At 45.7% G+C, this 24227-nt stretch overlaps 1 protein-coding gene across 1 annotated transcript in view; it reads right to left on the bottom strand.

Moving 5' to 3' along the window:
- Positions 1-24227, bottom strand: part of LOC146790040 (alpha-N-acetylgalactosaminidase-like) — a 148629-nt gene that overhangs the window by 41667 nt on the left and 82735 nt on the right. The window contains exons 5-6 of the mRNA XM_085628372.1: positions 16204-16298; positions 4575-4736 (exon numbers count right to left, since the gene is read on the bottom strand). Coding sequence (XP_085484498.1) covers positions 4575-4736; positions 16204-16298 — 257 coding nt within the window. The remainder of the gene's footprint in view (positions 1-4574; positions 4737-16203; positions 16299-24227) is intronic.

Raw genomic sequence — 24227 nt, forward strand, 5'->3', positions numbered from 1 at the left:
AAATTCTGAGGGCACTGTCAACCCTTGGGAGTGAAGAGCAGGCAAAACTGCAACAATCTGAGATGTGATCAATATTCTGATATTTAGAGGTTTCAGGAAGGGGGAGAGGCAAGAGGGCGAGACAAAGCATTTCTACCGTTCGATATTTCTGGTGCCACACTGAAACAAGCTTACATAGAAAATAACAAAAACATGTCATGAAATACGGCTTACATAGCAGGTAAAAAAACAAGAGCTTTTGCCAACAATTTTCAACTATAATAGTTTTCAAATATATAATGCACCCTTGTGCTCATCAAAATTAGATTAAAACTTCCCGCCCGTAGTGAAAAATAAAATGATAATAACTAGGTTATTATCATTTAATTTTTCCTCTGTACTGGTCTTAAAGCAATTGGGCAATGTTCCTCCGCCTTAGCGGAGAAGCCGCCACTGCTCCTGACTAGAGAATCGATGAACAAAAGGCTCCCACAACCTTGACCCCAGCACCCGGACTCTACCATGTGTGAGTCCTACCTGCTAAGTGGTGGCACCCCAGTGCTGGACCCTTGGAAGTGGGCTTAAAGCTGCTTTTCCAGCCCATCTGTGGTTCCAGTATAACAGACGCATCTAATCTGCTGCGTGGCGGAAACCAGAGCCGAACCAACTCATCCCTTCTGCTGCGAGGATTTTCCCAGCACAAGGACTCTGCATCGACCTCGCAGCCTGTATCAGAACCGGTGCTGTGCAAAGCTTCTCAGATACAAGTTCTCACATTGAAAGTCCTCGTCAACGGGATCTTCAATGATGATGCAGGACCTTGCATTGGAGCTTCACAGCTCCTCAAAACCGATGCATCACCTCCGCTGGTCAACACATCCTTGATGTAGGACCCTGCAACGCTCCGCATCCAGGATTTGAGGTACTCTTGGTCAACAGGCCTAACTGGGTCCCTGTAGCCGGCCCATGCTCCATCATGGTTGGCCTGAACTTGTGACTTTGACCCAGTCTGGTGCAACCTGATGTCACAGTTGGCGCTTTGTGCTTTTTGGCACTGTATTTACTGAAATCTTTAAACTTGCTTATCTCCAGTTATACTAGTCTTGTTTTATTTATTAAAATGTAATCTATTTTTGTAAATGGGTGTGGGATTGTCTTGTGTTGTGTTTTCACTTTAATACTGTTTTAAGTGCTGCATAAATACTTGACAATTTGTCTCTAAGTGAAGCCTGACTGCTCTGTGCCAAGCAACCAGAGGATTGAGCACAAGTTAATTTGGGATTTGCTTGTGCCTCACCCTGACAAAATTGCAGTTTCTGTTCGAGTGTGGTTTCACCAACCTCAACCAGTAACCCAGTTTCTCACATCGGACCATCCAAAAGATTTCTTCATCCAATTGACCAACTTATGTTTAAGATCCAGCGAACCCTCTCTTGTTAACAGCTAATGGGGGAACTTCCTCTAAAACATTTACATAAGGTGTGCTATCAGGTGGCAGTTGAAGGTTAAACTCATTATTTACATGAGTACTTCTAATGGTACCGAGTCTTTGTTGAGATGGCAATATTGCTTCATTATTAGGCCTCCCGAGGAGATTGGGTATTCATCATTACAGATTATACCAGAAGTAAAGATATTGGGATAAGGAGCACTTCCCGTGAAATTATTGGAACCAGTCTAATTGGGTCTAATTGTAGAATGACTTGTGATCTTTGTGCACCAAGAAGAACATGCTGACCGTTGGGCTCCCTGGGTTTGATCTATGTGAGGGGAGATTTATTCACTCATGCTTTAATCCTCTCTTGGATGTCCAGATAAAAATCTCTCAACATTGCCTTTAAGGTTGTAAAAAAAGGATGAGCAATGCTCGATTAGGATAGAACGCAATTAGTCCAATACAGATTTTTCAGGACTGCCCACTTGTCTTGCTTCAGGAAGATGTGAGCTACTGTTTTTATTGACTGATGATGAATGGGGATTTTGCTGTCCTATGCTTTTATGGTTCAAGGGTACTGCCAAAATGTCCATTTACTTTTAGGTGGAGGTGGGTTTAAGCAAGGCTGAGGGCAATAAATGACTTCAATTGTATCAAATTAAGAACTTTGGATGGCACAAGGATTTCTCACGGATATTACATTGGAATTATTAGTCACACACTCTCGATAAGCAGAACAAATGCAGCTTCCCTCCACTGCTGGGCTAGCTGCCATTATTTGAACAGTAACCTCCTTGGCCACAGCTGGAGCTGGAGCATAGGTGCTGAAGGGTGTCAGTTCTCTCATCAAGTAAACTGATTTCCGTATTGATTGCCACATAACTGTAGTGAGATAGTTAGTAATTGAGGATGGTTGAGACAACAGTGTCCTTTAAGGATAGCTGTTTTTATTTTACCCATAAAAATTGATTAAGGAGCTGTCATACCTTAAATACTCGCATTCTCTTAAATAACACTCGCAGCCAGAAGACAGAAGAGGAAAACCAAAGGGCATAGCTCTGCCTCTCCTGGGTAAAGACACCCTGCCCTTGGTCTGGATGGGCGTCTTGTGCAGAGGGAAAATGATTGTGCTTTTTCCCTCTGCCTCCTCCTTATGAGGGATCCCGGAGCTTGAAGTCCGTAGAGCCCCAAACAATAAAACAGAGAGGATGTAGCCTTACGGCTAGAGTGGTCGACCTTGAAGCTGGGGAACCGGGTTCGAGTCTCTGCAACAATGCTCAACATCCTGTGATTGTGGGCAAATCGCTTAATCTCCCTGTGCCTAACAAAAATTAATGTGTCCATCTGTAACTAAACTGGTGCTCATGTAAAGTGCTCTGATACCGAATATCTTCGGGTATAGTTCACACTATCTAAAACTCTTTAAAAAAAAATACATCCTACACAGCAGGAATGATGCTTGCGCTTAATAGCATTGGTGTCAGCACTTTTCTCCTCTGCTCCCTCCTTGTGAAGAATTCTAAAGCTTAGAGTTCGTAGAACCCCAAAAGACAAGACATGTCAAAAAACTAAATTCCACATACATTTAAAAAAATGCATTTTTATTATGCATAATCATTAAAATGTCCACATACTGAGAATTAAAGTAAATTAATTACATTTTGATAAATGCTGTTAGATTAATTTATAAATTAATAAAGGTTGTGTGTGTATATATATATATATTATAAGTAAACAATATATGTTTTATTTTATATCATTTTAACAGTAAATCATTTGTATTTATTTTTGCAACTATTTAAAATAATTGACTTTAATTTAATATAATTTTCCAAGGGGTTTTATTTTAAGTTGCTACTTATTTTCCATGGTAAGTTGTTGCTGCACCAGTGGTTGGCCATGTGTGATACTGGACTAACAACAGGTCTGATTTGGAGTAATTTACTACTGTTTTGGGTTCCTTTTTGGCGGTAATAACTTTAGAAGTGCAGCTTATGAATAGCAATGGCCTTACTCTTTTTTGGGTGGGTACATGTCCCTCCCTCAACTACTCCCTGATCCTCTCTAAACCCCTACTTACTCCTTTATAAATCCTTCCCATTTAGTAGCAAGTATGCCCCTTGTGAAGATCTCCTCATAGACATAATATGAGAAGTAGAGATTTACACTTGTAGGTTAGGGAATAGCATTTTGCAGTACATTTAGTAGTACTATGGAAGTACTACTAAGCGTACTACAAAATGCAGTTTGTGAATAGGCCCCACTTGTGGGGTTTTACTCAACGATGAGTCAGTATAGTGATGGCTCATAAATGCCAAGGTTCTTAGAAGGGTAATTTTAGATACACCCAACTTGGTTCAGTGAAGTCAAGGAGCATAACAATAGTGCATCTACTAATCCTTATCATAGATTATTCTAGAGAATAAAAAAAATGGCAAGTTATTATTTCTATAATAATGACATCATTAGCACAGGCAAATATAAGAACATAAATGCTATTAAATTATTTAACACTGTTTAATAACAGTGTAACAACAGCTTAAATCATCTTATTTGTGGAAATGTACTCAGGGATGTGCATCTCTAATTAATTGCCTTTAGTGAGCGAAGCCAGGGCTTTGGATCTCATTTACTATATTTTTATGCACGGCAGCGGAGCAAACCTTCCTGCTGCGCTGCTGTGCGTCAAAATAAAAGGACAGGGATGCGCCGTATCTGTAAGATATGGGGAATTCCTGTTCTTCTCCCCAAGGCAACACACATGAAAACAGCAAAAACGAGGAGAAATAAAGCATTTCTCCTCGTTTCGCCTGTTTAAGACAAGGTTTTCCCTGGTCTTAATTTTGGTGCTGCCTACTATTTACGCTGCTCTTGTAATTAGGGGTCAGCATCAAAATCAATTGGTGTTGCGATGGAACGCCCACCACAACATCTATTGCCCACCCCTTTCACGCTAAGTTTAGCGTGAAAGGGTGCCTTATTTACAAGGCAGCGTTAGGTCACGTTAAGTGGATTACCGCTGCCTTGTAAATAAGGTAAAGCTCCTATCACCATCACAACGTCACTAAAAGCGAAGTTGTGGTGGTGATAGGGGCTTGTAAATATGCCCCTTAATGTGAGCACTTTATCAAAACATAAGTTTAAATCTATGTTCTTTTACCATATCTGGGTCATTCCATTTCCCTGGTCCAGCTGCAGGCTGCAAGGTATCTTGATTCTTTCCATACCATTCAATAATATTCAGGACACTGTCCCATGAGTCTTGGATATCACCATAGTTCCGCCACATGTTACAGATTTCTCCAAGCAATGTATAGTTCACCTACACAGAAAAAGCATATACATTAACATGGAGTTCTACTTGTTTATGTCAATCACCATACTAAGCGAAACAGCTGGTTTTACTCCACGCCTAAACTTAAATGTCCTGTATTTATTATGAGACAATTTTTACTCTGATTTATTTACTAATTTAAATAATTCTGTAAAAGTAATTAGTAATCAAGCACAGTAAAATTCTGAAATACAAACAGCTGGCAGCAACAATGGTACAATATGTGTAGGAATTCTCTACACATGGTTTGCATAGGGTCAGTAGGGGACATCAGTGAATAAACTGTTCAAAAATAAAGTAAAGCTCTTCTGTCAAGTAAAGTTTGTGAATCAGGTTTGCATGTGATCTAGAAAAATAATGAACTCTAAAAAGTTTTCAGCATTGTGGGTTATCACCGGACCCACATACATGGCATAAAGAACCGGTGCATTGTAGTGGGACCTTCAATAGAAACACTGATTGTACGTTAAATAAGATGTTTCCCTTCTCTTGTTCAACACTTAGGTTAGAAGCTTTTCAGTTTGGTCTTGAAGATGTCATGCCTCTACAGTAGGTGCTTTTGTAATGGAAAGGTGCAGGGGTTTCAGAGCTTAAGAAAAAAATCTCTTGAGAAGACCTGCCTCAGTGTTTCGCATTTTGTACACCAGGCACATTGCAGACACGGTCCTCTTAGATGTGGACATGCATTCTCCTGTAAAGATCTGAAAATTCAGTCTAAGACACTTTGGAGTGTTGAAGTGGACTTCTTTGTAGGCTTTTTCACAAATTTAAATTGACACCTTTCGAAGCCAGTAAAATTCTCTTGATACATATGTCATGTGAAATTTGCAGCCTGTGCCTTCAAACACACGTGCTAGTGCATGAGGAACAGTTTTAAAGAGCTAATCCTGACTTATTGTGGCTTGGTGTCAATACATTTTCATAGTGTATTCTCTTCAGGACCATTACTTGTACCACTGTCTTTAGGTTTTGCTTTGGAATAAAGAAGTTAATTTTCTATCACAACTTTAGTTGATAATGGGCTCCCTTTACAGCATTTTGCATGTGCAACAAGGTAATGCACATACCATGATTAGTCCGACGTTATGTGGCTCAATTTGTTGCACAAATGAGATTGAAACAAAAATTGGTATGCACAATGCAATTTGACTATTATATAAAACATTCAATTGTAATGATCATGAATCTTCTATTAATAGTTTCCAACCGCTCAGTCAACACAATTTTCCTCCTGTAGTGGCATGTGACACTAGGGCTCCAGCAAGGCTTATAAAAGGTTTGTGGCCTACTATGAAGGTACACAGTAATCATGAATATTCACGGTGATCCTGTATGGACTGGTATTTGGAAAGGTTCTGTTATTTGAAGATGCTTGATGAGGTCTGTGGGCCTAAATGTAATATGCTGGTTAATATAATAGCTGTTTGGTCCTTGCAGGTGCAGACAAGATTGGTCAAATAGCAACCACAAAGCGATACATGGAACAGGACCACTCTTCATCAGGAATACAATCAACAAATTCATTCAACAAAGGAACCTCTACTATAGATTGGCACCTCGCATCAAAATCCAACCATACAAGAAAAACACATAGGTGACATATGCGTCTCTGTTCAAGTAGCCAAACTATGAAACCCTTAACCCCCAAACATAAGATTCACAGATAACTAACTTATCTTCAGAAGACTACTCTAGAGTTGGCTCTTCCCCATATAATGACCTTACTCAAACAGAAATATACAGCATATACCTGTGTATATAAACATTTATTTGGACTATATATGGGTACCTGGATATGTGTATTCCTTTGCATAAACATGTATAATAATTATGTTTATAAATATATAGATATTCATTAGTACTGCTTAACACATGCATATTTAACTTATGGTTATATTATTCTATATTTAACAAGTATATAGGTCACAGCATAAATAAGTAAATATTTATCAAAACTATTTATCTACAATTGCTTCACTATTTAATTACAAAAGAATATTAATTAGAAAAACACATACATTTGCTTCTAGTACAGCAACACTTGAAAGTCTGAGTTTATTAAATATACAACTGAAATCTACATATATATCTTCCATTTTCTTATGTATCTCATAGATTAGTACAACATTTGTTTTTATCAATTTGAATTTTACTGCATTTATACATTTCAAATGTGTAAGAAAGAAGACATTTTGAAAAATACCTTCTAAATCATGCCCTAGTAGAGGTACCCACAAATTCAGAGATGTACAAATAACCACTCTCCTAAACTCCATATCTTGTGCCCATTTCAGAAATACATAGGTTTCCTTGATACCCATTTTCACTCTACATATTTCACCATATAAATTTGTCTATAACTTCCATCCTTTAAGAACCTACAGACCATACATATCCCCACAACCAGAAGGGTCTAGCGGACATAATGGTATATTGCTTTTGTAAAATCAGATGAAAATGTTGCCACAAATAGACATTTTGTCCTACTCAATTTCAATATTTTTTTATTTCAACAGCTATTTTTCTTGGGAGAACCTTAAGGGATCACATATGACCCCTTGCTGAATTTGGAATTTAGACTACTTTTCTGAAATCTATAGCTTTCCTGGATCACCCATGGGTTTCACATTGGTTTCTACCACAACCTGGAAATAGGTAGAGAGCACACAAAAAAAGATAGGGACAATGGGCTACCTCTTTGAAAAATTTTAAAACTGTGGTACAAAATTAGTTTTTTTAATTCAGCTCTGCATGTTCCTGAAATCTGGGAAGATGGTGACTTTAGTACAGCAAACTGTTCTTTCATGCCATTTTTAGGGAAAAACAAACACTTTTATCTTGAGCCCTTTTTCCTACTGTTCTAAAAAAAACTCTGAACTTTGCAATATTTTACATAAGTTCTCGATTTTCCTGCAGGAGAATCCACAAACCCTGATACCTTTAGAATCTCCAGGATATTGGAAAACAAGGACGTACATTTATTGTGTCCATAAGTTTTGAGAGAAAGGTCCAGGGATCCTGGTCCTGGGAGATAATACCAGTATGGAACTGCAATAGGGGAGGAGATTAGCTTGAGGCACTGGACCCTTCCAGCCTCTTTTGTGAAACTGAGCAAAGAAAATTTGAGCGTTGTCTCCTCATATCTTTAAGGATTAGTTCTCCCAAAGGGTATCCTGTTTGGTTTTGGTGTATAGTTTGAAAGAAAGACAAAGTTTTTGTATTTTCATTTTTCAAAAGTCTTTTATTAGTTGTCTTCTTGTTTTTATATTATTTTGTGTCCCTGAGTTTGCAACAGGAGGCCAGCTCTTTCCAGGCCCTTGGAGATAAGTGGACTTCAGAGGGGGCAAAGCACACAGCACAGTTCCTCTTCAAGTAAGGGGAACACATGACGCAGCATACAGTCCCTTGGTCCTCTTCCTCAGCAATCACAGCAACTGCGGGTCAGCTCACAGACACTCAGCAATGGCAGCACTGTTCCTCAGTCTTCCTGGCTGTTCTTCTTTGGCAGGGATTCCGTCTTGATAATAAAGTTTTTCCTAATCTAACTTTACAGGGGTCTCAGCTCTAATTTTATACCCCAAAAGTCTTTGTTCTTCCTGTGTGAGGGGTTCTGGACCCAGTCCAAACCAGTTCTGGTTGCACTCTGCCAGTGCACATTTTCTTCCTTTGTGAGTGTGGGCCAGGGCCATCAGACACACCGCAGGAGGTGGAGCCAGCATTGTGTCAGACCCAGGTGCTACTCCTCTCCACCACTTTACATGCAGATGGGTCTATTCAGCCTAGTGATGACTCATCCAGTCTCCTGGAGTCACCCCAGCCCCTGTCACTCACAAACCAGACAGTCAATCCACAAACAGGCAGAGGCACACAGAAAGGCTGAACAAGAAAATAGCCACTTTCTAAAAGTGACATTTCCAAACTTAGAATTTAAAAACCATCTTCACTAATAGATGTGTTATTAAATTCTAAGTTCAGGGATAGCAGATTCCATATGTCTATCTTGCCGTTAATGGAAGATATGCAGGTAAACATGTAACACAGCATTCCCCATGTTATCCTATTGGCAAGATAGCCTTTCAATAGTGAAAAACTAAATTGGCAGTATTTCACTATCAGGACATGTTATGCACACTAGCACATGTCCTACCTTTCACATACACTGCACCCTGCCCAGGGGGGTACCTTGGGCCTACCATAGGGGTGTCCAATGTGTAAGAAAAGGGAAGGGTCAGGCCTGGCAAGTGTGTACACTGGCCAGGACAACATGGCAGTTCACAGACTGCGCACAGGCACTGCAGTGGCAGACCTGACACACCATTTTAGGGCTACTCATGTGGGTGGCACAATCAGTGCTGCAGGCCCACTAGTAGCATTTAAATCACCAGCCCTTGCACACTCAGGGCACTTTATTAGGGACCTACTGGTAAAACAAATATGCCAATAATGGATAACCAATCACAGTAATAATTTAACCAGGGAGCACTTGCACTTTGGCACTGATCAGCAGTGGCAAAGTGCCCAAAGCATCTAAACCAGCAAAATGAAATCCATCACAGTGTCAAAAAAATGTAGGACGTAGAGGCAAAAGGTCAGGGGAAACCACGCCAAGGATGCCAGGTCTAACAGGAGACAACGCTCAAATTTTCTTTGCTCACGTACATTTGTTGTGAATACATAATGTGCAAAAATGTTATGGAGTCCTAAGTGTGAACTACCTCGAAATAGCAAACAAGCATTGAAAATGCAATAGGTCTCAGATTTTATTAAGTTAAAACCATTGGCTTTGCTATACAATACCATTAGCAAAGCAAATGGCTTTAACTTAATCAAAGGCGAGACCTATTGCATTTTCAATAATTGTTTATTGATGTACTTTTTAATTGCCACTAAAGTCCCTCTTTTTAATCTTAAAATGGAAGGAGTCATAGATTGCGAATTGCGATTATACTCCTAGTGTGGAAACTCTAGGTATGCGAACTACACTCGGAACCATTTATCTTTGATTTCATCGAGGAATAGCAGGGTCATTAACTAAAGTAATGTTTTAAAGACATAAAAGAAGGACTGGGTGTAGTTGACTATTTGGAGTGGTACATGGCTGACACCGAAGCAAAGCGTCATATACAAGAACAATATCTTTTCTATAAAATACAAAAAAATGAGACAGAGAACCGGCTACCGTAAAGAAAAATTTACGTTCATATTACATACTTTTATTACAAATAAATAACAAGTTTAGTTTCGTAAAATGTGTAATGTTGAAAAACTTGCATAGACTAAAAGAAAGTCACCTTTAAGCTTATAAAAATGTTTCCTTATCTTGAAAGACGTGACACAAAGGGGGTATTACAAAGGCGTCTCTGCCAGAATAGCCAGTCACCTCACTAAATGTAAAGTACGTACCACTCAAAAATGGCCGCCACGATCTTACTTTCTGATTCACTCAGCCGAAAGTCAAGCCCTCGGTATACAGTTTCATCTACAACATATCTTGACAGGTGCCGGTGGATCACATGTAAAGCGGGGTAAGCCGTGGCCATCTAGCCTGTGACCCATAACAGCCCCCTCTGCAGCGACAGTGACCCGGCCAAGAGCTAAGGCACGTCACAGGAGGCAACGTGTGCGGGACAGAGCATGGAGTGGGGACGGGCAGCCCGTCTTGGGGCTTTGGCTGGAGGCGGTGTTTGTGCACTGCTGCTGGGAGGCATCTTGCTGGTTCAGTTGATCCTGGGATCCAAGAGGCGCACCGGCCGCAAAAAACAAGCATTGAATGCGTGCGTCATCGCGATCGCTCTGAAAGCGTCTACAACATATTTTGACAGGTGCCGGTGGAACACATGTAAAGCAGGGTAAGCCGTGGCCATCTAGCCTGTGACCCATAACAGCCCCCTCTGCACCGCGACAGTGACCCGGCCAAGAGCTAAGGCACGTCACAGGGGGCAACTTGTGCGGGACAGAGCATGGAGCGGGGACGGGCAGCCCGTCTTGGGGCTTTGGCTGGAGGCGGTGTTTGCGCACTGCTGCTGGGAGGCATCTTGCTGGTTCAGTTCATCCTGGGATCCAAGAGGCGCACCGGCCGCAAGACAAAAACAAGCATTGAAAGCGTGCGTCAGCCAGCAGCACTTTGAAAACTCACATACAAAATGTCTTTCCAAGCCAGCGCATGCGCTGGGCTTAGCGAGACCTAAAAAGGGCTTAGCACTGGGAGGCCGTGGGGGGGGGGGCAGCAGCTAAGGGGTTAATAGAACTGTATGTGTACTTCTTAGTAGGTAGATGTACTTCAAACAGATATAAAAAATGTCCTTGATAGTTTTAATGGACATTACAGTAAAATATGATTGTTATTGGTTAAAAAAAAGGAATATTGGCTATATCACCCACATCCAATGCCTTTTTACACCACCAATGTCAAACCTGTAACAAAGAAACAAGTCCAGTTAATGAACATTTTCATATGTCAGTCAGAATATAGGTTTTAAGGGATTTGGGGAATTCTTTCAGGGTTATGGCAAACCACCAGTTCACCACCTCAAATATGAATGAGCCTTCCCGTTACAGAATGAGTGACAAATGCTACACTCTAATACATAGTATAGTTAGTCACCCATTTCTGTAAGGTACTGTAGACAAGGCAAGCGGTCCCACTGAAGTTGCCCTGGTGTAGTGCAACCCATTAAAAATAATTACATTTAATTTACCTCTGTTGTGTGGAAATGGCAGCCTCAGTAGACACCAAACATGCATCATTTATCCTTCATCAGATAATGCCCCTAGATCTATTTCTCTTGTATCCCACAGCTAGCTTCTTAAAAGGATCATGTGCATTCATTACAAGAGTTTTGTATATGTGGAAGGTACTGTAACGTCCTCCCCAGCCCGGGTACAAGCAAATGATCATGCCACACACAAAGCTTGGTATTACACATCTTTATTACTCAGCGTGCCACACTGCGCCATTTAAAAAAAAGCAGGGATATGCCGTATTCACAAGAATATGGTGCACCCCTGTGTTTTTCCTTACGCTAGCGCTAAGAATTGCTGCCTAGTGCCAAGGCTGTCTGTGTTGCAAGGAATTATTGTTTATGTGCAGGAAGGTGTCCCTTCCTGCACATAAACCATCTTTAATGGTGATTTGCTCTTTCTATGCATGCTGAAAAGTGCAGCACACATAGAAAGAGCAAAAACGATAAGAAATAAAAGTATTTTTCCTCATTGCACCAATCTAATGCCTGCTTTTGCATGCCGTTAGTTTTGGGTGCTGCCTCAGATTTATCAATTCTTATAAATCTGGGGAAGCATCAAAAAGCAATTGGTGTTACAGTGGAACTCTCAATCAATCAATCAATCAATGAATTTGTAAAGCGCGCTACTCACCCGTAGGGTCTCAAGGCGCTGGGGGGAGGGGGATCCGCTTCTGCTCGAAGAGCCAGGTCTTGAGCTGTTTCCTGAAGGAGAGATGGTTTTGGGTCAGTCGTAGGTGGGTGGGGAGGGAGTTCCATGTCTTGACCGCCAGGTAGGAGAAGGATCTTCCTCCGGCAGTGGTCTTGCGGATGCGCGGGATGGTGGCGAGGGCGAGGCTGGAGGAGCGGAGGTGGCGGGTGGGTGTGTAGAATGTGAGGCGGTTGTTGAGGTATGTGGGTTCCATGTCATGGAGAGCCTTGTGTGCATGGGTGAGGAGTCTGAACGTGATCCTCTTGCTGATGGGGAGCCAGTGCAGGTCTCTCAGCTGGGGAGAGATGTGGCTGAAGCGGGGGGTGTCCAGGATAAGTCGTGCAGAGGCGTTCTGTATGCGCTGGTGTCTTTTCTGTAGTTTGGCTGTGGTTCCAGCGTAGAGGGTGTTTCCGTAGTCCAGTCAGCTGGTGACGAGGGCCTGGGTGACCGTCTTCCTGGTGTCGGTGGGGATCCACCGGAAGATCTTTCGGAGCATGCGCAGGGTGTTGAAGCAGGATGACGAGACGGCGTTGACTTGCTTGGTCATCGTGAGGGAGGAGTCCAGGATGAAGCCCAGGTTGCGAGCATGGTCCGTTGGCTTTGGAGCGGAGCCCAGGGCAGGGGGCCACCAGGAGTCGGCCCAGGCGGAGGGGGATGATCCCAGGATGAGGACTTCCGTCTTATCTGAGTTCAGTTTCAGCCGGCTGAGCTTCATCCATTCCGCGACGTCTTTCATTCCTTCCTGGAGGTTGGCTCTGCCCGTGGCGGGGTCGTTGGTGAGGGAGAGGATCAGCTGGGTGTCGTCGGCGTAGGAGATGATGTTGAGGTTGTGTTGGCGTGCGATGGCTGCGAGGGGGCTCATGTAGACGTTGAAGAGGGTGGGTCTGAGCGAGGATCCTTGCGGGACGCCGCAGATGACTTCGGTGGCCACGGACCGGAACGGGGGAAGTCGGACTCTCTGGGTTCTGCCGGCGAGGAACGAGATGATCCATTCCAAGGCCTTTCCTTGGATTCCGATGTTGCTGAGGCGCTGTATCAGGGTGCGGTGGCATACGGTGTCGAAGGCTGCTGAGAGGTCCAGGAGGATGAGGGCAGCTGTTTCCCTGTTGTCGAGCAGGGACCTGATGTCGTCGGTGGCTGCGATGAGGGCGGTCTCGGTGCTGTGGTTTGCTCGGTAGCCGGACTGCGAGGGGTCGAGGGATCCGTTGGTCTCGAGGAAGGCGGAGAGTTGTTTGTTGACGATCTTCTCGATGACTTTGGCCAGAAAGGGGAGGAGCGAGATGGGTCGGAAGTTCTTGAGGTCCGTGGGGTCCGCGGTGGGTTTCTTCAGAAGGGCGCTGAGCTCGGCGTGTTTCCAGCTCTCTGGGAAGGTGGCGGATGCGAAGGAGCTGTTGATGATGTTCCGGAGTTGGGGTGCAATGATGGAGTCGGCTTTGTTGAAGATGTGGTGTGGGCAGGGGTCGGTTGGGGAGCCGGAGTGGATGGTGTTCATCGTGTGGGTGGTGTCTTCGGTGCTGACCGTCGTCCAGGTGCGGAGGGTGGTGGTGGGGGGTGCCGGATCGGTGGTAGGGTGCGCGGTCTGTGCGCCGAAACTGTTGTGTATGTCGGCAATCTTGCGGTGAAAGAACGAGGCGAGTGAGTCGCAGAGGTCCTGCGAGGGTGTGATGTCGTTGTTGCAGGCACTGGGGCTGGAGAGCTCTTTGACGATGCTGAAGAGTTCCTTGCTGTTGTGGGAGTTGTTGTCCAGTCGTTCTTTGAATGTGGTCCTTTTGGTGGTGCGGATCAGTTGGTGGTGTTTGCGGGTGGCATTCTTGAGGGCTGTCATGTTTTCTGTAGTCTGGTCGTGGCGCCAGGCTTTCTCGAGGGTACGGCAGGTTTTCTTGGAGTTTTTGAGGTCGTTGGTGAACCAGGAGGCTTTCTTGCTGCCGTGTCTGGTGGGGGAGTTCTTCAGTGGTGCGAGGTCATCGGCGCAGTTGGTGAGCCACTGTGTGAGGTTGCGGGCTGCTTCGTTGGGGTCTGTCGTGTTGGTGGGGGGGTTCTGGCTGAGGGAGGTGGTGAGCTGGTCGGCGGTGATCTTGCTCCAGCTTCTGCGGGGAACCTGTTGAGGGTGGTTGTGGGTCGTGGTTCTCCTGAAGTTGAAGTGGACGCAGCTGTGGTCTGTCCAGTGCGGTGGAGTGGCTGAAGGAGATGTGCTTGCTGGAGGAGAAGATGGGGTCAAGCGTGTGGCCGGCGATGTGGGTGGGGGTGTTCACCAGTTGCTCGAGTCCGAGGTTGGCGAGGTTGTCCAGCAGGGTGGCGGTGTTGCTGTCATTGTTGTTCTCCAGGTGGAAGTTGAGGTCTCCTAGGAGGATGTAGTCTGAGGAGGTAAGGGCGTGCGGGCTGACGAAGTCTGCGATGGCTTCGCTGAATTGTGTGCGTGGTCCCGGGGGTCTGTAGACGAGGGTGCCTCTGAGGGTGGTCTTGGGGTCGGTGTGTATCTGGAAGTGAAGGTGTTCGGCGGCGGTGAGGATGTCGTCGGAGTTGGTCGTGATTCGGATGGTGTTTCTGTGGACGATGGCGACGCCTCCTCCGGCTTGGTTGACGCGGTCCTTCCGGGCGATCTTGTAGCCTTCCGGGATGGCTATGGCGATGTCGGGAGCTGAGGAGGCGTTCATCCATATTTCTGTGAGGAAGGCGACGTCTGGTGATGTTGTGTCGAGAAGGTTCCAGAGTTCGACAGCGTGCCTGTGGATGGAGCGGGTATTGAGCAAGATGCACTTGAGGTAGTCGTTGCTGGAGCCTGGCTTGGTGGGTGCGGTGCAGGATCGGGTGCAGGTGAAGTTGCAGGCGTGGCAGGTGAATGCTCCGTGGGTGCGTTTCGGGTTGGCTAGGTAGCAGGCTGGCTGTCGGCCGGTGTTGAGTGCGTGGAGGGTGGCGGTGGCGTATCTCTGATGGGTTGGCTGGCTCCGGTGGGGTCCAGGGGTTCTGGAGCTGGGCGCGGTCCAGTCGTGGACGGGCATAGACGGGCTTGCCTTTGGCGCACAATCAGTGTGCCCGCTGCGCGTACGCGCGGTCCCCGCCATATATGGCGAAGTGGGAGGGAGGAGCAGCTGGGAGCGGGGCGGCGAATGGGGAGCGGGTGCCAAGAGAAGGGGGCGGGGCCGCAAGAGAGAAGCATCGGGGAGCGGAAGGGGGGTGGAAAGAGCAGGAAGACGGAGCGGGAGAGCGAGGGCAAGCCTGGGCAAGCCTGGAGAGCAGGGGCCTTAAGGAGAGGCGGCAGCAAGAGAGGCCAAGAAGGCAGCAGCAGCAGAATCTGGGCACACGGGGGCCGTGCGGAGTGGAGTGACCAGGTCAAGGAACTCTCACAGCAACACCCATTGCATGCCCCTTTCACGCAGAAAACTGCGTGAAAGGGTACCATATTTACAAAGCGGAATAAAGCCAAGCAAAGTGGCTTAACATAGCTTTGTAAATATGGTACAGGGCATTGTGCCACCAAAGCGTTGAAAAAAGTGACGTTCCGGAGGCGCAATCCCTTGTAAATGTGCCCCATGGTACTTTTTGCCACTATCAAAAGGTTCTATTGTCAGAGAATTACTCCAACTTAAAGAGGGAGCCTGCCTTGATTCAAACCTATGGCTTACAGTCTGAAAACGTGCCCGTTTGTGGCATTTGTTCATAAACCATTACATTGACAAGTGCACCCACCTACACAGACATGTATTTTGTGCATTCCGTAGCCCTCCCCTTTATAATTACCCCAGTTACAGGCTGGGATTGGTTTTAATCTCAGATTTGGAAGATAAATTTGCTTTAGTTTTTATACTGTACCCTGTAGAATCCAGAACTCGAAGAAAACAAAGCAAGACATTTTTAGGTTACTCTTTGAGCAGCAGGTTTCTCAGATGGGTGTGCATGCAGAGAAGGCAGAGTGGCAGCAAACATAAGAAGGCAACACTGATTGTCATGGAGTGCAGGGATTGGGGAGAGTTCTGGGACATGGCTATCACTAATTAAACAACTTATCTGCAAGCAGATGCTGTACCTTTGGTGGGAGGCCGCCTTCATACGCTGGCCAGCTGCACGAGTACAGAATGGGCCGCCCTGTAGCGTTCAAAGCACTACTCATCTTTGGATACCCTAAGAAAAAGGAGAAATTGTGTAAAACAATGTCAAAATAGAATGATGTATAACGAGCATCAGATACCTAGGTATGCAAATCACACATTCCACTGATAGGCAATACGAATACAATATGGGAAGGATGATGCAGAACATATAGAGAGTCATGTAATTCGCAAACACTTCCCCCAGTATATAGGGGATAGGACTGTAAGTGATAAAATGGTGCTTTTGACTCGGTGCCTATATGTGCAGCAAAACACATTATGCCCGATTCGACGATCTATGTTTAAAGAGCTGGATAACTTAAGGCTTGGCCGAGGAAGAGCAGCAGGGAGGGTCGGAATGTTTTGAGAATAGATTGATAAAGAGCTGGACTGGGTCTACCTAATCTTGAGATATACACTACATTGTGGCACAGATGCAGCATGTTGTTAAATGGTGCGAGCACTTAGATAATTGCAAAAAAGTCGAGGCAGAGCTGCAGGTACTCTTCATGAGGGGTGGAAATGTGCCCAAAAGATACATCCATATAGTATGGGAGGCAGCGGTCACGAGAGTGCTGGGACACCCCCCTGTTTCTAGGAGAGTGGGAAACTGAGGCAACAGCGGATTCAAAAAAATAGCAAGGACATGTCAATAGCAAGATGGATTGAAGGGGGATGTCGTACTCAGGGGTCATTGTACCCGGCGGGGTATGAATTCATCTCGCATGTGGAGGCATTGGGAGTGTGCCCCGGACAGTTCTTCAATATGCGATGCTGACCTGGACACCCTGAGAAATTTGGAATGGCTAACCCAGGACCCCGGTCTGGCTTCCCCTGACACAATGCTACACTGGAAACCCTGATACTGGGAGCTGCCGGCTACCATAAAATCTCTATAAGGCCCTGAAAGAAGATAGCAAGAAGGCCCTGAGAAACCACGCAACAGTTCTGGGAGGGTGATTTACAGACAATTTTAACAGCTAGCGGCTGGGACAGAACATGCACCTCACTGCAAGAGATTTGTGGTAATCCTATATTTAAACTGACTAATTTTAACTTGTTGCACCTAACCTACATCGACCCCCCGAAAGTACATAGAATTCATCCCGACATGCATTCCGGAAGCCACATTCTTTCAAATGACTTGGGCATGTGAAACTGATGAGCTACTGGAGGAAAACTACCATGAAAATAAAATCGGTAGCAGGCATTAATATTGAAATGTCACTAGAGCTATGCTTATTAAATATAATATCCAGATCGAAACATCCGGCAATCCAGTTTAACTTTGTACTACTGGAGTTGTTGCTGGTCAAAAGTTGAATACAAAGCAGTCAATCATTCAATCAGGATTTTTGTATAGCGCGGCTACTCACAGTCACCAGTGAATGTCTCAAGGTGCTGCGGTGAGGGCTGTTGATGCAGCGGGGCATGGAGGTTCAGTCAAAGAGCCAGGTCTTGAGATCCTTCCTGAACTGGGTCAGCAACGGGGATTGCCTGAGTGGAGAGGCAGGTCTTGACAGCGAGGTAGGAGAAGGATCTTCCTCCAGTTATGGTCTTGTGAATCTGTGGGTCAGTGGCCAGGGCAAGTTGGGAAGAGCAAAGTTGCATGGCGGGTACGTGGAAGGTGAGGCGGTGGTCCAGATATGCTGGTCCTACATCATGGAGAGCTTTATAGGCATGTGTGAGGAGCTTGAAGGTATTCTCTTATTGACTGGGAGCCAGTGGAGTCAAAGGTGTTCTGTGATTAGGCTTTGGCGGGGGATGTATTGGACCAGTCTGGCTGGGGAGTTTTGAACATTCTGTAGTTTCCTGAGCTGATTCTGGGTGACGCTGGCATAGAGTGCGTTGCTGTAGTCGAGTCTGCTGGTGATGAATGTGTGGGTGACCGTCTTTCTGGATTCTGTGGGGATCCATCTGAATGTCTTTTGAAGCAGGTGGAGCTTGTGGAAGAAAGATGATGATAAGAGTCCAGTATGATGCTGCGGTTACGTGCGTGGTCCGTGGGGTTGGAGGGGTTCCCAGTGCAGCAGGCCACCAGGAGTCATCCCAGGCTAAGGGGGCATGTGCCAGGGTGAATACTTTGGTCTTGTCTGAGTTAAGCTTGAGGCAACTGTTTTTCATCCAGGTGGCAACGGCCTTCAATCAGCTGTGAAAGTCGATTCTTGCAGCTGTGGGTTTGTTAGTGAGGGAGAGGATCAGCTGAGTGTCATTGGCATAGGAGACAATGTTGAGTCTGTGGTTTCTGATGATGACCCAGAGGGAGGCCATGTAGACTTGAAGAGGGTGGGGCTCAGGGAAGATCCCTGGGGCACTGCGCACCTGATCTCTGTAGGTCCTGAGAGGAAAAGAGGTAGTCTGATTCGCTGTGTTCGGCCGGTAAGGAAGGAGTGGATCCAGTCCAGGGCCTTGTTGCTGATGCTGGCGACGTGGAGTCTCACAATTAGGGTGCAGTGGGAGACGGTATCGAAGGCGGCCGAGAGGTCCAGTAGGATGAGGGCAAGGATTTAACAAACAGGGGTAACCCTATAACCCAAGGAACCTGGGAATCAGTATTATAATGTAAACAGTGGTTCCCTAGGGAACCACTGTTTACATTATAATACAGTAGGATGAGGGCTGCAGTTTCTCCATGGTCGAGGAGGGAGCGGATGTCATTGGTGGCGTCTGAAGTTCTTGAGCTCTGTCGGGTCAGCGGATGGCTTCCTCAGCAGGAGGTTGATCTCTGCGTGTTTCCAGTTGTAGGGAAGGTGGCAGTTTCGATAGAGTAGTTGATGGTGAGGCAAAGCTCTGGGGCAATGGAGGTGACTGCTCTATGGAAGATGTGATATGGGCAGGGATTCAAGGGGACACCGGTGTGGATGCTCTTCATGGTCTTGAGTGTGTCGTATGTGGTGAGCGGTGTCAAGTTGAGTAGGGTCTGTTGGGGTGCGCAGGGTTACATGTGGTGGCGACAGGCATTGTGGCAGGGTCTTGGGTGTCAAAGCTGTCATAGATCTGCCTTATCTTGTGGTGGAAGAAGGTGCCAAGTTTGTTGCAGAGGTCTTGGGAGGGTGGGACATCTGTGGTCTCGCTGTTGGGCCTGGCGAACTCCTTGATGATGGCTAAGAGTTCTTTGCTGTTGTGTGTGTTGGCATTGATTCTGTCTTGGAGGGCTGTTTTCTTTGTGGTTTTGAGGAAGAGGAGTGTGCGTTGATGGTGGTTTTGAAAGTTGGGTGGGTTTCCGGGGTTTTGTTGTTCCTCTATCTCTTCTCAAGTCATCTACAGGTGTGTCTGGACTCATGGAGGGCGGGAGTCAACCAGCTGGCTTTTTTGACGTGTTGCTTGCCTGGTTCCTTCTTAAGGGGTGCCAAGGTGTCGGCGCAGTTGGAAATCCATCGGTGGAGGTTGCGTGCTGAGATGTTCACGTCTGTTGATGTCAGCGGTGAGGTAGTGCTGAGGAAGATAATGAGATGTTCTTCAGTGGCCTTGTTCCAGCTACGACGGGGGCTGTAAGGGCGGTGGTGTACAGTGGGAGTGGTGAAGGCGAAGAGCACACAGTGATGGTCAGTCCAGAGGGGTTAGGTGGTGTGGCTGTAGGTGATGCTGCCATGAGGCAGGGAAGATGGGGAGTTGAGCGTGTGTCCAGCTGCATGGGTCAGAGATGTGGCTAGCTGCTTGAGTCGGCGAGGTTCTTCAGAAGGGATGTAGGGCCAGATATACGACCTGCCAAATAGCGCCTCGCAAATTGGGTTGCATTTGCGATTCGCAATTTGTAAGGCACTATTTGGCATGTGCAACAGTGTATTTAACACTGTTAGCGATTCCCAATGGGGTCACAAATTGCAAGGCTCATAAATATTAATGAGCCTCTCGCAATTTGCGAGCCCATTGGGAATGAAAGGCCCTCCCAGTGATGGTGGCCGGCTGGGCTCAACAGACCACCATCAGGTTTTTTTTTTTTTAAATGCAGCCTGCTTTCCTTAAAGGAAAACGGGATGCATTTTTTAAAACGTTTTTGTTTCATTTTTTAAGGGCAGGCAGTGGACCCTGGGACCACTGCCTGCCCTTAAAAAAAATATTTCATGCATTTGCAAAGGGGAAGGGGTCCCCTGGGGTCCCCTTCTCATTTGCGAATGCATTACCACCTACTTGAAGTAGGTGGTAATATGAGAGTGTTTTGCAACCGCAATTGCGGTCGCAAAACATTGGTAAATGGCTTTGCGGTCGCTATTAGGAAGGGGCATTCCCCTTCCTAATAAAGAGTCGCAGAACAGTATTTTGCGAGCCGCAATTTATTTGCGAGTCGCAAAATATTGTATGTACATAGGCCCATGCTTTTTAGCATGTGCAAACCTGTCTATGACCCGTTTGCACATGCTAAAAAGCGTTGTACATCGGGCCTCTAGTGTTTTGATCACTGGAGTCGTCTAGGTGGGAATTGAGGTAGCAGAGTAGGATGTAATCTGTGGATGTGAGAGCCTGGCGTGCGATGAGTTCTACAATGACGTTGGTGAAAGTTGGGCGGGGGCCGGGAGGCCTGAAGATGAGGGTGCCGTGGACGGTGGTGTTGGGGTTGGTCTAGATCTAGAAATGGAAGTGTTCCATGGTCGTTGTTGGGTCATTCGAGTGAGTGGTCGCACGGATGGGGGTTCTTGTGGACGATGGCAATGCCTCTTCCTGGTCGGTCAGTGTGGTCCTTGTGGGTGATTTTGTAGCCGTCAGGGATGGCGGAGGCAATGTCTGGACCCGAGCTGGAGTTGGTCCAGGTTTCCGTGAAGAAATCAATGTCAGGAGAGGGGGCGTCGAGGAGGTCTCAGATTTCCGTGGCTTGTTTGAGGAGGGAGTGCGTGTTGAGGAAGATGCAGTTGAGCCAGTCGGTGGCACTGTTGGTCGGCTGGACGGCGAGAGTAGCTGGCGTGTTGGGGTGGACAAGGGTGTAGCTGCAGTTCTGGCAGGAGAAGGGTCCTTGGGAGTCCTTCGGTGGGACGAGGTGGCACGCAGTATGGCACCCTGTGTTGAGGGCAAGGAGGGTGCTGGTCTGAGAACCAGGGTCCGTGGCTCTGGGTGCAGTCCACGCATGGATGAGTGCAGACAGGCTTGCCTTTGGCATGCCAGTCGCCACCATTAAGGTGTGTGCGGGGGGCTGGACAGCTGTAGGACAGGAAACGCGGGGAGCGGGAAAGGGTCAATGGAGAGGGGAGGGGCAGTAGGGGATCGCAGCGGCAATGCATGAGGAAAAGTGCACAAGGGACAAGAAAAAAGGCAAAAGCAGAAAAGGCTACAAGCAGAAAAGAAGGCAGCAGTGGTGGAAAGGCAAAAAGAGCAGAAAAGCGGAAAATAAGTAGAAAAGGAAGATAGAAGGGCAGTCCAGCAGCAAAGCAGTGACGCTCTACCACTAGACCTCCAGGGATGCGGAAAAGGCTGGAGCCTGCGAGTGGAGGAGGGCCTCGAACTCCTGACAAGAGGGTCAGATGCAACCATGGGGGCAACAGCAGCCACCAGGCAGAGCTGTACAGTGAAGGGAGCAGTCCACTAGAAAGGTTAGTGGACAGTGACAGATAGAATGCTTGAATTAATGTCAGCCACTGGTAATTAAATACTCTGGGCGACATCCCAGTCAATCATTCTGTTGCACAACACTCCACCTCAGTTTGGACCCAGCCATATGCAAATCAGTCTTGACTAAGCTCCAATAGTGATGCATTCCTTTCCCCAGCCTAATCATTTGTCAGGTTGATCACAAAAGAACAAGAATAAAGTAACCATATGAGAAAGGGGAAAGATGCATAGAATCTAAAACGGACTACTCAATAGCATCTAAAACATTGTAAAAGGTTAGCTAGGAGTCTGATAGTGACAACCCAATTCAGGACATTCTGAGAACGTGGGAAAATGTAAAATAAAACTTCAACATAAGCAAGTGTAAAGGAGTCCGGAGTGTATGCCAAAAGTTGTGTTGCATGTCACTGAACCAGAATCGATTTGAAAAGAATAACACAAAAAATGGTACAGAATTGTACAGTAACTAAAGAGGAGAACAAAAGAAGTCAGTAAATAGAGATAGGATGCTGGGGAAGCAAGTTATATTATGCTTATGGGTCGTATTCGAACTGATAAGAACACCTTGACGTTCCTGAATGTTTCTTCAATGTTCACTGTTAAATATTCCTGTGGGAACAGGATTGCAGCAGTAGCAATTTTGTATTTCTTTTCCACCAATGTTAGGTCTATGTGGACTTTCGGAGCTCTTCTTTCTAATGACTACCATGGGAAAGTTTCTCAATGTTTCAAGTATCTAAGGTGTCATTACCTGATTCTGACCATACAATGGTCTTTCAATGGTGGTGTGATGCCACTTCACTGGGACAATATTAAAAACGTTATATAGGAAGAAACCCCAAAGGACAGGCAACACCATACTTATTCTTTTCCCTGTGAGAGAGTATGCTACGCTGATCGATTTTTTAACTATCTTTTACTTTTGGACTGCTTTGTTGATGCTACAGTCGATAGCTGATGGACTGAACCTTATTTGCCGAACCATTCCATTTTTTCATTTTCTATTCCTTTATTTATTCTAATGGACTCGCCCTTAATGGTCTTTAATTTTGAACCCTTTATACATCTTTGTCGGACTTGAGTTGTTAGACAACTAATTATCCTTCTGCCTTAATGGTGGTAGGAGGCTATAACTCTGTAGTTGATTCTGATTACAATCATAAGAGAAAGCCTGCTTAAAAGTTTGGCATTGTTATGCAAGCTGTGATGTTCTTAACTGAACTTCTCAAGAAATTACTTGTGGCAATGAAATTTGAATCTTTAATACAATAACCAAATCATTCAAATATCTGTCTGAGTCTACTATTGAGTCCTATTGGTTCTTCCATTCAAACTGTCCTGTTTACTTATGACAATGTGTTGTGGGGAGAATCATCGAGCTCTGACAATATAAGGTGTTACTTCTTTTGTTTTGCGTTGCTGTTGAAGAGCTTTTGGTCTGCATAATCCTAACTCAACTTAACTTCTTTAGGAAATCGGGTCTTCCTGTTGGTATCTTTTGTTTCTACAGCATGGTTTTGAGAGTGGTGTACCTAAATCTGATTTCAAATTTGTGAATTGGCTGTCAATTAATGGTCCTCATTGCACAGCTAACATGGTGTTTGGTTACCCTAATTTCCACCCCTCCTATCGGCGGAGAAAGATTCATCAGTGGAATGGGAGTGCTGTAAACTGTCTAATTGTAAAGGGCCCAGTATGGATAGAGTAGTAAATGAAGCGTATAATGCCATTTTTACCATGGGAATGAAGGTATGAAAGAAAATCCCAGGTTGGTTTGTTTGCTTCAACTAGTAGGGGGAGCCTCAGATTGCTAATCACATTTCAGATAAATGCACCAATCCATTGATAACCTGGTGTTAAACTTTTCCAGACAGAGAACAACTTTTGCGAGGGTTTGTTCCATTCTGGGAAAGCAGCATTCTGCCTGTGTTATGAATTTGCTGAAGACGTCTTCTCTTTTCAACCTGTGGTGATACCCAGTAAAGTATCTGTTGTAATTTGCCACTTGGTATGTTCCGCTCTCCCCCCCCCTCCCTCACTGCATCTGTAATGGTATGTCTTAGAATGTTGCTGTGAAGGCAGCTTCGGAATGTTGACGGGCTGCCTTCACCTGAGAGTTTGATTACCAGCAAGCTGGGGGTGCTTTTACGCTTCAACGAAATAAAGAAGTTTCACTTACTTGAGTTGCTTCATCACTTCACTTTGGCGACGAGGATGAAGGCGACTGTGACAGGGACAGTGGAGCACCCTTCCCTGTAATTCTTGCTGCTTGCTGGCTCATCACGGTATTTTGATAAAGTGGTGACAGGTGTTGATGATCCCGATCTGTATTACCTTCGTGTATACAACTGTAGCGGAGGTGCGTGTATTGAGGCGACTGGGAACATTTTCAAGCTACAGATTGGAGGTATCGAGGGCA

The sequence above is a fragment of the Triturus cristatus genome, chromosome 10 (genome assembly GCF_964204655.1).
Source record: "Triturus cristatus chromosome 10, aTriCri1.1, whole genome shotgun sequence".
NCBI classification, from domain to species: domain Eukaryota; kingdom Metazoa; phylum Chordata; class Amphibia; order Caudata; family Salamandridae; genus Triturus; species Triturus cristatus.